Below are 15,645 nucleotides of genomic sequence, written 5' to 3' on the forward strand. Positions count from 1 at the left end.
ACCTGACCCACAACAACGTCAAACCAGGTCCAAAATAAAAGTAGTCTCATCAGGTCCAGTTTGTCTCATTGCGTGGCCACATATCTTTGGCGTACAGTACATGTCTGATACCCGGAGTGGATCCATGCAGATTCACTCACACTGATCTCCAGAGAAACATAATGTTCTTTGAGGCGAGACAGAACGTGATCTGTGATGAGCAGGAGAAACGACACGTTGCAGCTGGTGATAACCTTTTTATGGCTGCTTGTTAATTAGAGGAGCATCATACTGCTGAGGGGTCATGGCGCCTTTCTCTCCAGTTAGTCACTTCATGCATCTTGGGGAATTTGAGTGTATGGTTAGGTCTCAAACGTGCAAAGCTGACATTTACCCAAGAGACATATGAGAGGGATTGAAATCCGATTGTTTTAAATGCATTCAAACCAGATTTTGGAAAGATGCTAGGTAAGTCTCAAAGATGCAGACATAAGCAGTGAGCAATATGTGGAATTCACCTCTTACGCTGAAGCCATCTTTCTCTGTATCCCATTAAACTTTAATAAAAGAAGTGGCTGTAAAGATTTCAACACGTACAGTCATACAGTCATACTTCACTGATCTTGCAGATGGGCAAAACATAAGTCAATCAGTTATCTATGTTTGTGTTAGGTTCTACGAAGCGGCCCTACGTTTGTTTTTACCATTTAAGAACCTCCGATTTTCATTCTTGTTTGTTTTGTATTGATTTTGTTGTCTGAGATCATCCAAGTAACACTGATGTGTTTTGGTTGGGTATTCCTGGGACGTGCTGCTACTGTAAGCCAGATGCAGTTGGGAAAAGACTATTGACCCAGGAATATGATCCCAGCTAGTTCCCAGAATCCCTCAGATTCACCCTACATGTGTGCTTCCCATAGAGACAGGACTCATGGAATATGACCGCAGATGAAAAACAAAGACACATTGACGTGAACACGTATGTTTTTGCTTGCGTTGCTCTCTTTGTCCAGACCCACCTCAGTTTTAAATCATCTTTGTGAGAACATCTCTACGTTGTGTGGATATTTTGGTCAGTCCCCACGAATTCAAAGGGATTATAAATTATTATTATATTATTATAAATAATTGAAAAGTTCAGAATTTTGTTCTGTTCTAATGTGATTTATCTCTTTTTAAATTAAACATTTTCTGGGTGTAAGCAAGATTGTCAACAGGGAAATGCTGTTGCATCTAACACACACTCAATCTTCAGCTTCTCCAGTGTCCAACTGTACAAAATGTAGGTTGAAGAGGCCGCGTCCCTGGTGTCTCCTCCACTAGACTACCACTACTGTGTTTCCTCGCCACCAGTGAATTTGGCAATATTGGCTGAAATATTACTATTAGCTTCCAAACTATACGGAAAAGGTCATTCAAATCAATCACTCAGACACTCTCTTAAAAGATCAAGTATTTGTTTTTAATATATATTTAAAGCATTTACATGATATTTCTTAACAATGGTACTTGGAATCTATAAAATCTACATCACAGTGTATATATTTATGAGTCTAATTTGGTAACAATGACACCATTTATTTGTTATTATTATGAGTGGGTTACACATGTGAAAGTCAAAAAGGTTGAAGTTTCATGTCTTACACCATGAACCTTTGTTCTTCATTCATTTTATTTTATTTTGTGTATCCTTCATTTAACCAGGAAGGTTCCTTTGAAATACAATATCTCTTCTGCCACATGGGCCGTAATACAATACAGAAGTATCATATATAAAATGAAGTGGGAACAGATAGCACACAGAACATACTGGTGCTGTAGCTGGCAGGTGACCACAGTCTGCATGCCGAGAAGTTTTCAGTATTTTCAGACTCTATTAAGTGGACCAGATGTGCTTGACATAAGGCATTTAACCTTAAAAGGAAATGATGAGTAAGAATCTGTAAACATGTGTTTAGTCACACACACACACACACACACACACACACATGCCCTCCTCTCTCTTACAGGAAACCTTCTGACCTCATGCACAGCTGGTTTGGGTCGACATTTATGTGTATGAGTACATTTATCCACTGAAAGGCTTTGATGTCAACTCTATTACGTTCACAGACAACACACACACACACACACACACACACACACACACACACACTATAGCACAAAGTGAGGGCACTGTGTCTTTGAAGTACCGTTGAGACAGATTTACTGTTCCACATTGACCAGAGTTGGTATTTAAGAGTCTTCAAGGAGAGAGGGATTAAATAGCCAATGAGCTTTAATGTGTATGTTTGTGTGCGTGTGTGAGGGGAAGAGAGAATGACAAAGAATGTGCCAAATATGTTCCTCGACACACACTAATGCGCACACAGACAGGCATGCTGTGACCAGATACATTGGAGATTCTTTTCAGATTCTGCCGACATTATGACAGTCCATCAGTTAGACAGGCAGACACCTGAATATCTTGAAAACCCTATAGATTACAGTGCATGTGAACACTCCTCCCTGTGTGCTACGTGCTGCATTTAAAGTCACGGTAAGGGTTTATACAGAACTTAAATGTACACAATGATACATGGAGTCTGGGTCTCTGTCCCATCTGATGATCTTTCCACAACCTCTACATGCACATGTGATTTCACTGTCGTTACCTAACTTCCAATCATCACTTACAGTAGCTGTGAGTACATGCAGAATTACATATGATATATGTGCATTGGTATGTCTGAGCAATTTAAGAGGTAAAGTGTCATCTAGGTGGCACTGTAATTTAAGTGCAACCCACACCAGCAATGTTTCTTAATCATCCGTCCATCTGATGAAACAGATACACGTACATTTCTACACATACAAAAAAAACTTAGAATTATTTTATATTAAATGGTTCTTTCCTTCTTTACAGTATGGTTCCTTGTCCATTTTCTGCCTAACCGATCGATTGATTGATTATTTCTGCCTTCCATCCCTGCAGTATGACTCTCCTCTACCTGCAGCCAACACCAACTGGGAGGCTGTCACTATGCCTATGTCGGTGAGTCGCGCACACACACACACACACACACACACACACACACACACACATATTTACACTAAATGATTGTTAAAATTCAAATTCAAATCAAACCAAATTGGCTGACCTCTGTCAGGATTTTAAAAAACACATTAACAAAGAGTGGAAGAAGAAACATATTTGATCATTTTGAACTATGTAAAAAGAAATGTCACATTAAAATGTCACATTAGTCATCAGTGTTATACAATTTAATTTTGAACAAATATTTATGCGTTTAAAAAAATCCTTTCTTCCAAATTTTATTTCAATGACTTACTTGCAGAGTTTTCAACACGTATAGCCTACCTGCCTTCCAACCGTATCATCCCACATGTACCGTAAGCGTGTGCTGAAGCACATGTTTGAACAGGGGCAAAACTAATAATTAGGATGTATGGTGCTTTTGCATTGGCCAGCACACACACCCACACGGAATATATGAATTCATGTATGTGCTGTATTCATTATGCATGGAGCTGGAGATGCAACATGACATGCTTCCTAAGACTAATGTTTTTATAAGTACATGTAATGGGTGTAATTTGTATCTGTTGTGTACGAACAGTTGGTTTCAGTGACATACTGTATGTGATCATAATAATTAGTGTGCGTCGGGCTGCGGGGCTGTTTTTCTGCATCAATAGGTAGTGGATTTATGTATGTGGGTGTTTTGCATGTGTACTTTATATATATGGATTTGTCACCGCCTATGCAGTTGGGATGGCCTCTTCAACTTTATATTGAAAATCTGCTACATGGGGCTTTTCCACGGATTTGTGGTTGATTTACTTTAGGGTAATGTATGTAACTGTTACACTCTACTGAGCAAGTCTGATACATTTATTGATAATCTTTATTTAATCAGGCAGTGTCATTGAGATTAGGATCTCTTTTTTTAAGAGAGACCTGAGAACAAAGGAACATTCACAACAACAAAACAGCGCCACAAACCGGAGCGTCACCACAAGGAATTATTAAAAAACAATAACAAGAGTCTTGGGAATCATCAGAGAAAGAAGCTTTAAAAACTAGAACAGGAATGAGGGACTCTAGTTTTTTGCGTAGCACCTGGAACCAGATCTGCCAATGTGGAACAGAGCTTTATACATGAATAGCATTAAGTGGCTGTTTCTTGTTGCCTGTAAGGAAGTCCCTCCCACCATCTAATACCGAGAACACTGATAAGTACAAAATTAGTCATTTGTGAATTCACTGTGATATACAGGGCTTAACTGCTGAAGTGTTGATGGGCAGCATGCCAATACAGATTATGTCCATGGTCATGGACACAAAGTTGATTTGATTATAGTTTTACAGTTGGAAGAAGAGGGGCAACCATTAACTCTATACAAGAAGCCTAGTTTGAGTTTTCATTTTTGAGTCAACTGTTGAAGATGAGTCTTGAATGTTAGTCTCCTGTCCAGCATAATTCCCAAGTATTCGCATCTCTCAGCCTGAGTAATGTGGCAGGATATTTAAAATCACTGGTGGAGGTGGAGAATACCATGTACTTGGTCTTTTCTGCATTTAAAACTAGTCTGTGGTTAGGGACGACGCTGGAGCTGGAGCGGTGCCTGTGCCATATAAAAACAGTATTGTCAGCCAAAAGAATTGACTTTTAAATATTGACGATGAAGTAAAGAGCAATGAACCGTGGGTGAACCCATTTCTGGTGCTCAGACAGCTGGACTGTTTAAGATGATGAAGATTTTTCAGCTTGTCAGTCTCTTGCTGATTTTATGATCTTAAGTTTTTGTAAAATAGTGACTATAAAACAGAGGGCATTCTGACTTTATGTTTTCATATGAAAATGAATATAATAGAGCTTTTGACTTTTGACTTCAGTGTTCAGTTGAGCTGCCGTGTCATCACTTACTTTACATGAGCCAGGGTTATATATATATGTATATATGTATCACTATATATATATATATATATATATATATATATATATATATATATATATATATATATATAGTGATACTTTAATCAGCTATAAGCGTCTGACATTTTCTCATCACTTACCTTTGTCCTTTGGTCTGCATGGAGGTCAGTGCTGATTATGGCAGCTAGAGTCTCGGGCATAATCGTCCTACATGCTGTCAGAAGTTGATTGCAATTGCCTTCTATCTATAGATAAAAAGCCTGCAGCCGGGATGCTGTGTGCTATGCTGCTTCTTTTCCTGTTCCGGGAAAACAACAACATATAACATATGAAGAGATATAATGTAATACTGAGGTATATAGATCCAATATGGAGTGAATTTATTTTAAAAGTATGAAATTCACCATTTATCTTTATTATTCATCTTTCCACATTTATGTCTAAGATTTACATGTTGAAATGTACCCAAAGGGTGTATCAAAAAGTATTGTTGGAAAAATATGACACAAACAGTACATATACTGTGTATTAGTAGGAAATTATTACAACTTTAAAGACGCAAGGCCTTATTTTGTTGCAGGTGAAACACTGTATAGGCTTTGCACCACAATGTGCACTAAAATATACAGGCCACAGGCCGGTTCCATAGCCAGACTTTACTCATATTTACATGTTGTATGAGTGTACATAGATGGTGAGGATTTAAAATAGCTGATTAAATGCATCATTTTAGTTTTGATCACAGATACAGAAAATGTATAACAGAATATCAAAAATATCAAAACATTTGCCACCATTTATCAAAGCTCTGTCTCAAATCTGGAAAAGTCAGATTATTCCACTGGCTCTCCTGTAACCTTTTTTCAATTCAAATCATGTAATTTTGTTCTTCATAAAAATGGTGAAAGAATTAAAAAGTGACTCACAGATGTCCTGGAACATTTACCTGTGATTTCCCTAATGTTTCCGTATACGGCAATGAATGACCAACTGCTGACGTTAGAATAAGCATAAAATAATAAGGGAATTGATCATTTCACCTTTTTGACCTTTGCTCTCTGCAGGACAGCACTGGAGGGCAGATTCCAGTCACGGCCACAAAGGTTCCCTTCTCGCTGGAGGATCTGGACCGGACCATCGCTGCCTTCGACACTGTGGAGCAGCTTCTCAGATCCCTGAACCCAGACACCTGGAGACAGGACCTGGACAGCATCTACACGCAAACACACATACATTATATATCCAGGACCTATCATCTGGCAAGCAGACATAATAAAGGTAAATATACTGGGCTGAGAATCTCTGCGTTCTACAAGTCATTTGAGATCTACTGTATACATGATCCTGTCCAGCAAACACATGTTGATCATGTATTATTGTCTCACAATCTGTCAGGCCGGCATTAACGCAAATGAAGCAAAGTGTTCCTTTTAATTACAGAATATCTCAAATACAAAATATTTTGTATCATGTCTAATTATAGTGATTATAGTAAGAGAATTGTACAGCCATTACAAAAACTTAATATATTTCTCTTGGTATAAGGATCATATGGATCATCATATGGATCATATGGATCATATGGATCATATGGATCCAGCAGCATTATCTGAACAATGATGTTGAAGAGTGTGGAAGTTATGTTTCTTCTTTATTGAACATATAAAAATGCATTTCACGGAAATATTGACTATCTCTATGCAGTGTATGCACGGCACGAGAAAAGATCAGCGGATAATATTTGAGTACGGATGCCTTCAGTGACATGCTGGGGAAGTTAGAGGATCAAAGTGATGCTCTCATCCCGTTTTATTGTGCCGTGCAGTTGATCATCGTCGACAACTGTACTGCATTCACAGCATTTCTCTGCAGACTGGTGCAGTCGACGGCAGCTGGTGTAGTGGAGGGGAAGGGAGAGCGTGCAGCCTTGTTCTGACCAAGGAACGACCCGCGGCGGGAGAGCCCATTCTCACACACTGGGCCACACCCCAAGCTCCGTGGTACAGTGGTGCAGAGGAGAAAGTCCATGGCTCAGTCGTTTGAAGAAAAGTCTTAGTGCAGGGCCCTGATGACTGCGATGGAGCCACATCGCTGCCTCATGATCGAATATAGCAAAGGTGTCAGCCGATGAAACCGTGCTAATGAGGTGTTGCATATTCAATTGAATGACACACTATCCAGTCTGTGTAAAATACAGAGCTATTATGAAATCCGACTGTCAGGTGGATGAGTGGATCTTAAGGACACTTTGAGTTGGGCTGTGAAAAAAGTTTTGAACTTGAAACTGCCTCATTACCTTTTTTAGTTTTCTGTAAGCGAAGTAAACTCAGTTGTTTGCATCATCAAATGTGCAGTTTGCTCTGTAGGGGGTCTGATAATGAGTCGGTGACAGGTTTAAGGTGAGACAGAAGCAGCAGATCAAGGCGATCCGTCACTGTGAAGTCGGTGCCAATGACCCGCTGTCGCTGAGGCAATGGATTTGGTCCTTAGGCGCTCGGCTACAGTAGAGTGGATGTCTTAGAGCAGATACAAAAAACAGCCACGCATACACATACATGTCATCGACGTGGACTTAATGTGTTCGAAGGATGTGTGTGTTTAACAGACCTGTTTAATCCCATCTCCCTCACCTGTGCCTCTGCATCTCTCTCTCCATGTCTCTTTCTCCGTCTCTCTACCTGAGGGCTCTCTTTTTCCTCGGTAAATATTCGCGCTTGACAGCAAATCCATCTCTATTTAGCGTTGCATGCGTGTGCTCTGCTGGCACGAGGCGGCTCCATACACGGGGAGCGGGGGCGTGTGCGTGTTGCAGCACTACAGAGAGGTGCATAGGTGCGGCAGATCTTTGATACGCTGGCTGGTACAGCGAGGCTCTCTCTAATTTGAAATTCAGCCTGTGCAGCGGAGCAGAAATCTGCCACAGTCAGCAGCCCAGCCTTGTTTTCATTAAGACGCACGGGGGCTCACACCCACCTCTGTTCCCATGAAGGACAGTGAGTCTGATCGTAATATTAATTGGGACACTTGGCGTCCAAGTAACTCACTCACATGCACACCCACAGTTTGAATAAAGTCTTGAATCTTAGACAAGCATACTTCTGTCAAACTCTCATCCTAACCTGGGCCAGCTTTGTGCTGGCACAGTGTTTGTCTCTAATGGGACAAACCGTTCCCCATTAAATGGTCTTCAGTCTGAAATTTGTACCAAAATTGTCCGATGATAGACAAACACACACACACACACAATACTTTTTTTTTCATCCCACTGGCTTTAGAGAGTGAGTGACATAGTCATTCCCTTAGTCTTGCTTGCTCTCAGTCTTTCTGTCTTTTTCTCTCCCGTACTCCCTGACAGTGTTCCACACCACTGCTTTTCCAAGATTGCACCGATTCCCCTTAAACAGACACAAGCTCAGCCCTGAAAGTACAGACACACGCACACACACACACACACACACCATATCCACTTGCTGCATACACACCTGCACGCTCCAAGCATAAACACCAACACATGATATCTGCCCTCATCTTCACACACATCCACACACGTACTCTCCCTGTGCACTTGGTATTAAAAGACTTGAACGTGCACGTCAATAAGGCAGAGAGTGACTCTACTTACACTGGGCCTTGCATCACCTGAGGAAGTGCTTACGACCATCAAAAGGCACCTGTCAGGACTCGTGTTCGTTGGGTTTCCCACATGAATTGTGTCATGAATGGAAACCCCACTGCAAAGATTTCTTTTTGTGAACAATTGCTTATTGATTATCAATACCGTTAGGTTTCCCTTGCCCCCCCCCCCCCCCCCCCCCCCCCCCCCCCACTGCACTTCTCTTTGTTTTTTTCTCTCTCTCTCTCTCACACACACACACACACACACGCGCACACACAATATTGCACGTCAGGCAGATTTGTCATTGTTACACTCTGCATGCAATTTCAAGGCAGTTTCTATTGTGTGACTGATCTTTACTGTTGTGTTGTTGCAGCAAAGCTGCGGCGTAAGCCAATACAACCCGACCTCGCCATGCTATGTTGTTGTAGTAGACTGCATATATCAAGTTTGACAAGTCCTTTAGCCTTGCATTGCTTTGCAAACGTCTGTTGTTCACACAGCGAAGTAAAATAAAAACTAGTAATGGCTTCAGAAAAAATCGGTACATCTCACCTGTTCCCTCTATATTTGTAGAAAACACATTCTCCGTCTCCGTTCAATCTTTAACTTGTCACTCATGCTCATTTCATCCAAGAAAACATATCGCTATGCTGGAGGTAATATTTATGTATTTTTTCTCTTAAGCACATTACACGTCTATCTTTATCCAACAAGCGTTTAACAGCCTCAAAGTAAATGCCCACCTGCTACACGTTGACCTCGGGAGTTCCTTGTGCCGTCAACAAAGTGCCTTTATGTTACGTTATTGTCCCAGTGGGCACAAAATCAAAAACCACATTCATCCATGGTTGATGGTTTTTCCCCTCTTGACCAGGACTTAACTTCCGTTTTTACCGTCTGCTTGTTCCGGAGTCCCTTCATCTCTCCTGATATTAGTTTTTGAACCAGTGCAGGCCAAGCCAGTGAACAAAGGTCCCACATGCACAAATGAGGTCATTTTGTCTCCAAAGTCACGGAGAAAGACTGCGTGCGATCACTACATCCGGTCTACAATCAATGAATGGTCTCCGCTTCCTCACCTCTGCCCTTGTCATCTCTCTCTCGGCGTGCGTCTCTCCTTCCGCCACTCATCCCCAGCCAGGTGTTGTTGCACTTGTGAGTCAGAGTCAATCACAGCCACTTTGCCTCGTCCACCTCCCTCCTTCTGTTTCATTCTTTCATCTCACATGCTACACGTTTCTGTTCGCGATGATATGAAGCAACAGACACGGCATTAATGCACAAAAACAAACAAAACGTTTTGTCTCTCTTACCTTTCCTTACACCCCTATATTGTGGACCACTATTCTAATAGAAAAAACAACCAGTTGTTGGTTGTTGGTTACTGTATAAGTGAATAATAATTTCTCTGTAATGTGTTTTTTATCAATTTATTCGCAGCAGATGTGGTTTATTAAAAGTAGAAAGGCGCTCGGAGAGTGCACACCTCCACCAAGGCTAACTCACTATCTCACCAATTTAAAGAATAAAGAGTAAAGAATCCCGGATCGCTTGTCTATCAGGATGAATGAAATGAATGGAACAAAAACTCAACTATTGTTATTTCCTCTGTTTCTCTTGCACCGTCCAGTTGATCTGAACCGTCTATATGACGACGTCAAGCGGTACAGCTGTACCCCGCGCAACTACTCGGTGAACCTGCGCGAGGAGCTGAGGGCCACCAACGCCGTCTTCTTCCCCCGATGTCTGCTGGTCAAACGCTGCGGCGGCAACTGCGGCTGTGGAACGGACAACTGGAACAATGGCTGCACCTGTCAGGCCTCGAAGACGGTGCCCAAACTGCACGAGGTAGAAACTTAAATCACAGTCACACGTTTTTGTTTTTGATCTGTCTTCCAAATAAATTATACTTTATCATTTACAAGGAATTCTGCCGCATTACACGTTGTAATCACTCACATTCTGCATGTGAAGCATTTGCTGGATTTATTAGAGTGACTGATGTCTGAGGATTATCGTGGCTTTTACTTCCTCTCATCCTGCAAATAAACTAAAACACAATCTTGTGAATTGATTTCAAATGACTAGAATCTCTTTTAAAGCTTAATATGGACACAATAATGTTATTTTGTATATACTGATTGGATTTCCTAATGCACAATAGGTCATATGACGAGTATTTAACATCTATCTGCACTTGCTTGTGGCCTTTTCCATTAATGGGACAGCATGTCTTTCAGACCGGAGCTGGAGTTGTTGCAGTAAAGAACAGTGTTGCAAAGGCTTTTTCAAACTTCCCAGCACATTTTAGGTGCATACTTTAAAATGGGCTAAAGATGGTGTGTGGGTATATGAGGGATGCAGATGCAGAGTGAAGGAAACTGGGCGTGCAGTTGCAGGCGCTGCATCAACAATGAAGCAGCGATGCACCAGCAGCCTCACATTTATATTTTCCCCTGCTTCTTTTCCCTCCATTTGTTTCTACGTCGGCCCCGTCTTTGTGTTTCCATATCGCGCCATATCTGTCTCAGTACACTGTTGGCGTTCTATCACTCTTCCCTCTCTCTGGCCTCCCGTCATCCTTCCATTCTTTCCAATTCCCATTTTCAATTTATCCCCTTTGCAAAGCACCATTCTTCTTCTTTAAGCCCGTCATTCATTCCTTTTCTCTCTCTTCCCTCCATCTCTTTGTGTCTTTGTTCTTGTATAGCTTCATTATTGAAACATGGTCCATAGGGCTCTCTCTCTCTCTCTCTCTCTCTCTCTCTCTAACTCGCTGGTAAAAAAATTATACAATGGGAATTTAGACAAAAGTGGGCTTTGGGTTGCAATTGTGCTATGTGTATATGAGTGTGTATGTATGTGTATGAGAGCATGTAAATGGTGCGTTGTGTGGTGGTGTTTTTCTGTGCATGTGTGCTTATGAGACATTTCCACCCTGCTCTCTTCTCCTCGCAGCCGGTCATATGCCTTCGACTGCTTCCTTCCCCCCGCCGACTTAACTTCTGAAGAAACACATTATTAGTGGAGACTATTGTTTCAGTGCTGCGAAGTCCCGGCGTGAATGATGGGCAGCTTACTTTCACCCCCCTGCATCACACGTGGAACAATTTGTACTTCCACTTTCATTTTTTTCATCACAGGTGGCTCCTGCGAACCATGTGGAGACCCAGAGACAAAGTCATGCAGTTATATGATGTAATGTTGACTAAATCTAACTATAAAATCAATCAAATCTTCTTTTTATTGACTCATTGACTGCATTTGTCAAGAATTGTCAAACATTAGCTCAAACAGCACATACCGTCTCTCAGTCTGTGTGCTTGTGCAGTCCGTGTTTACCACGCTTTGTTAAACCCCTTCATCCATGTTCTGAAAGGCTGATGTTGGGTGTTTTCTCTCACACAGTGATCACTGTTTTCTCTTTGCACAGCCAACTTGTCCTGGATATAACTCCTCGCCGGGAAGGGCTTCAGCTCCGAGCTATACCCCTGAATACGAATATAACAAAATAGAGGAAATAATGTTAAAATAACATAGGGATTCCAGTGTGAGGGGACAAGAGTGTACATGTGATTGTTTCCTCGCGGCTTCCAGAGATTCTCCATACATCACCGCTTTCCGAGAAACCTCGTCTTTCCTATCTAATCTGTGTTTTGACGTCCTTCACTTCAGTGTCAAGTTTTTGTAACGCGTGCCCTTCATCTCAGCGAGTAGTGTTTCTCTTTGCTTTTTTTTTATCTCCTGCAGTGTTGAGTCCTGAAATATACTTTACTGTCAGACTCTTACTTTCTGTCAATGTATCTTGTCTCATGCTCTTTTACATTGACATATGACTAGGATACTTAACACCACCCAAAGTGTCAATTGACATGCTTCTGGTGCCTCATCCCACTTCATGTCTCCTCTAGGTGCTGAAGTACGCCCCCGAGGTCACTTTGCATCAACGCCATCGGAGGTCGCGGGTGCGTTGGGTCATAGACGAGATCTTCCTCACACACCATGAGACGTGTGAGTGTGCGTGTCCCTCCCAGCCGCCTCGCTGAGACACTCGAGACTGGCAGCATGCTTCTGGAACTGTTGGACGAGCTCTTCTTTTATCTATTTTGTAACAGAACTTCATATAATAACAGCAACGCTTCTTCTTAAAGAAGAGAGCCACAATTTGACTGGCAAACCGCAGCTGGTATCGCGCGCGCACACACACACACACACACACACACACACAATGGTTTCTGTTCTTGCGAGTAAACCCCCTACATTCCTCTGTACACCGGACACCACTGCGAATGCGTGAATGTGTTTCAATGCGATGGTATTTGTTATTCAGCTCTCCTGCAACTTGGAGATTTAATTTGAACTGTTTAGACCAAATAAAACATCACTGGTGCACCGTGAAACTTTGGGGCACTTCTTCTGCCAGCAGCACGCTGGGATGAGTGAGCGTGAGACAGAAGGAGGGAGGGACGGAGAGGGGGCAGAAGGAAGTGTAAAGCAAAACACCGCTTTATCTTGATTTGAATTTAGGCTGACCACAACCCTCCAGATCTGCACTGCACACACACACGCACACACACACAGACACACACACACTCACTCCAGGATTTCACTGCGACTTAAAGACAAAAAAAACTGTAGTTATTTATATTGAATCCTCGGCTGCTCTATTTCTCAGTGAAGGGCTCTTTTGTTTTGCACACATTCCCGTCTGAGTATATTCGCACTTCCCCTATGTCTGCACCTCCATCCACTCCCATCTCATCCCTTGTCTTTCCCTCTCACTAACGCCCATCTCTGACAACACGTGCGCTCTTTTGTGCGCCCCCCCCCCCTCGAACGCACCAGAGGAGATGTCCGACCGGGCCGCTGTGATCTGCCCAATTTCTCCGAACATTCCTGGCATTCCGGCTGCTAACCGGAATTCTGCTAACACGGATAAAACCACGAAGTCCAGACCCTAAGGACACAACACAGGAAAGACGCTCAGGAAGACACACAGAGGGGAAGTTTTCCAAAGAAGTGTCTGGCAGACCAGGGACAATCGAGCTGCCTGTTAGTAGATCACCAGCACTCCTGGATGAGCGCTGAGAGGGGGGGGGCGCTGTCAAGATTTGACACGGACAAACATGGCTGCTCCTTGAGCCATTTCAATCGGCATGTGCTGCTTTTTTTTTGTCATGAACGTGCTCCTAGAGATCTGTGGGAATTAGAGAGGTGCTGTTAAGTCTTTGCTGAAAAATACAACTGATACTTCAGAGGGGAAAGAGGGAGAGTGTGTGCGTGTGTGTGTGTGTGTGCATGTGTGTGTGTGTGTGTGTGTGTGTATGTGTGTGTGTCTGTGTGTATGTGTGTAAGAGCTCAGGAAGAGGTCCTTTTGTTTTAAGGGGTAGGAGGTTAAGAACAGTCTGTAAGAGCTGGCAGCAGATACAAGCATGTGAGTGGTCGGCATGTGACTGTGCATGCGAGTGTGTGTGTGTGTGTGTGTGTGCGTGCGTGCGTGTGCGTAGAGTGTGAGTGTTGTGCATGTGTCGGTAGCTCAAGTATCAAAGCACCAGAGCTGGAATTTCAAATGAACTCCTCCACAATTCCATACACATGACCCGGCTGTGAGAAATAAAAGACGGCGTCATCCGTCATCTCCCCATCTTCCCCTACTGTGCATCCCGCCGTCACGCGCGCGCTTACAAGGCTGGATTCACAACAGAGAAAAATGGGATTTGACACACTACTCTTGTTTTAAAACACGGAGCAGAAAAAAAAATGAAAGGATAACTGGACACAGATGATTTCCTCAGTCACAGCAAAACCCCATCAGCTGTGTGCTGGCAGCACTTTTATGTGCATGTCTGTACTGTAAGTCACGGATGATATTTGGCAGGTGTGGGAAACAAGAATATTCCAAAAGCGGCAGTCAATGTCCCAGACACCATCCACACACACAGAGATGTCCCCCCTTTGATTCAACAGTAGCACCGGTGGATAACAGGCCAGATGGTGATTAGATAGCGTGACGATTTCTGATGCGCTTTGCTGTAAAATGTATTGTTACCCTACCGACAACCATGTTAGAGCTTTTATGAAATCCAAATGCATTCTTTGTCTGTAATAAACGACTGCGAGGGGCGTGTGCGCATCCTGTGTCTGCCAGTTTGCCGACGTTATCAGCACATTCCATTGCCGCTCGTTCCAAAGCGCTTAGTTTCCTCTTGCCGTTCGTTTCAATGGAACCACATTTATTCCAAAGGAAGACATTTCAACCTAGACGTTGTTGTTTTTTTATTCACACCAGCCAAGAACACCTAAGACCTTCGAGAACATTTCAGAATACCACACTCTCAATTGAAGTTGGTCCAGAGTTCCAGCCTCCCGTCTGAGAATTTGAATGGTTGTATTTCAAATCTGAGGAAATGTATTAGTTCTAACACAAACAAAGTCAACCTTGCCTTTGCTGCATTCAGACAAAATAGTCACAATGACAACTGTATGCCTTTCTTAAATAATTTATTGTCTCTCGCAGTTGTTTTATTAAAAACATCAGCTTGGTTTTGATGAATAAAATATTTCTAGCATCACTGCCTCCAGTGTTTTGATTTATCAGATGTTTGACTGTACATGGTGGTGTATGATAAGAAACAACCTAAGTCTCACATACCAATAGAGGTCAGATCACATATCATTACTCTTTACCCCATCTTCTTGTTTTGTCCTTGTTTCGTCTCGGCTGGTCGGATTCCTTCCCTTGTTGCTTCCCCACCTGTATCGGCGCCATGTGGAGAAATGAAAGCCCCCGTCAAAAAATATTCACAACTCAACGGAATAAAAGATAAATAAGTCATAAATATGGATAAAGGATGAAAATGTGACACCTGTTTCTGTTGTCACATGATCAACATCCTCACTGATAGTTCAGGACTGGTCATGTCATCGCACCAGTCAAATGTCTACCTATTTCGTGGCCATTTTTTCTGACACGTGCAGATCACATTGCAATTCCAAAGCTGCCTATGAAAACCTGATTGGTTCTTTTACCAATCTGGGAAGACAGCCACCAAGAGCACAACGCTGCACTTACAGTATGTGAAATTCTGAGCTGTGGAAGCGACTGGA

General features: G+C 42.4%; 1 protein-coding gene across 1 annotated transcript in view; it reads left to right on the forward strand.

Annotated features, from left to right (window-relative positions):
• pdgfd (platelet derived growth factor d) overlaps window positions 1–15,107 on the forward strand; it is a 41,007-nt gene extending 25,900 nt beyond the window's left edge. Inside the window, exons 4-7 of the mRNA XM_035623861.2 lie at window positions 2,954–3,013; window positions 5,984–6,197; window positions 10,169–10,386; window positions 12,450–15,107. Of these exons, the coding sequence (XP_035479754.1) occupies window positions 2,954–3,013; window positions 5,984–6,197; window positions 10,169–10,386; window positions 12,450–12,584 (627 nt within the window). The 3' untranslated portion in view covers window positions 12,585–15,107. The remainder of the gene's footprint in view (window positions 1–2,953; window positions 3,014–5,983; window positions 6,198–10,168; window positions 10,387–12,449) is intronic.
• The last annotated feature ends 538 nt before the right edge of the window (window positions 15,108–15,645 follow it).

This window comes from Scophthalmus maximus, chromosome 11 (genome assembly GCF_022379125.1).
Source record: "Scophthalmus maximus strain ysfricsl-2021 chromosome 11, ASM2237912v1, whole genome shotgun sequence".
NCBI classification, from domain to species: domain Eukaryota; kingdom Metazoa; phylum Chordata; class Actinopteri; order Pleuronectiformes; family Scophthalmidae; genus Scophthalmus; species Scophthalmus maximus.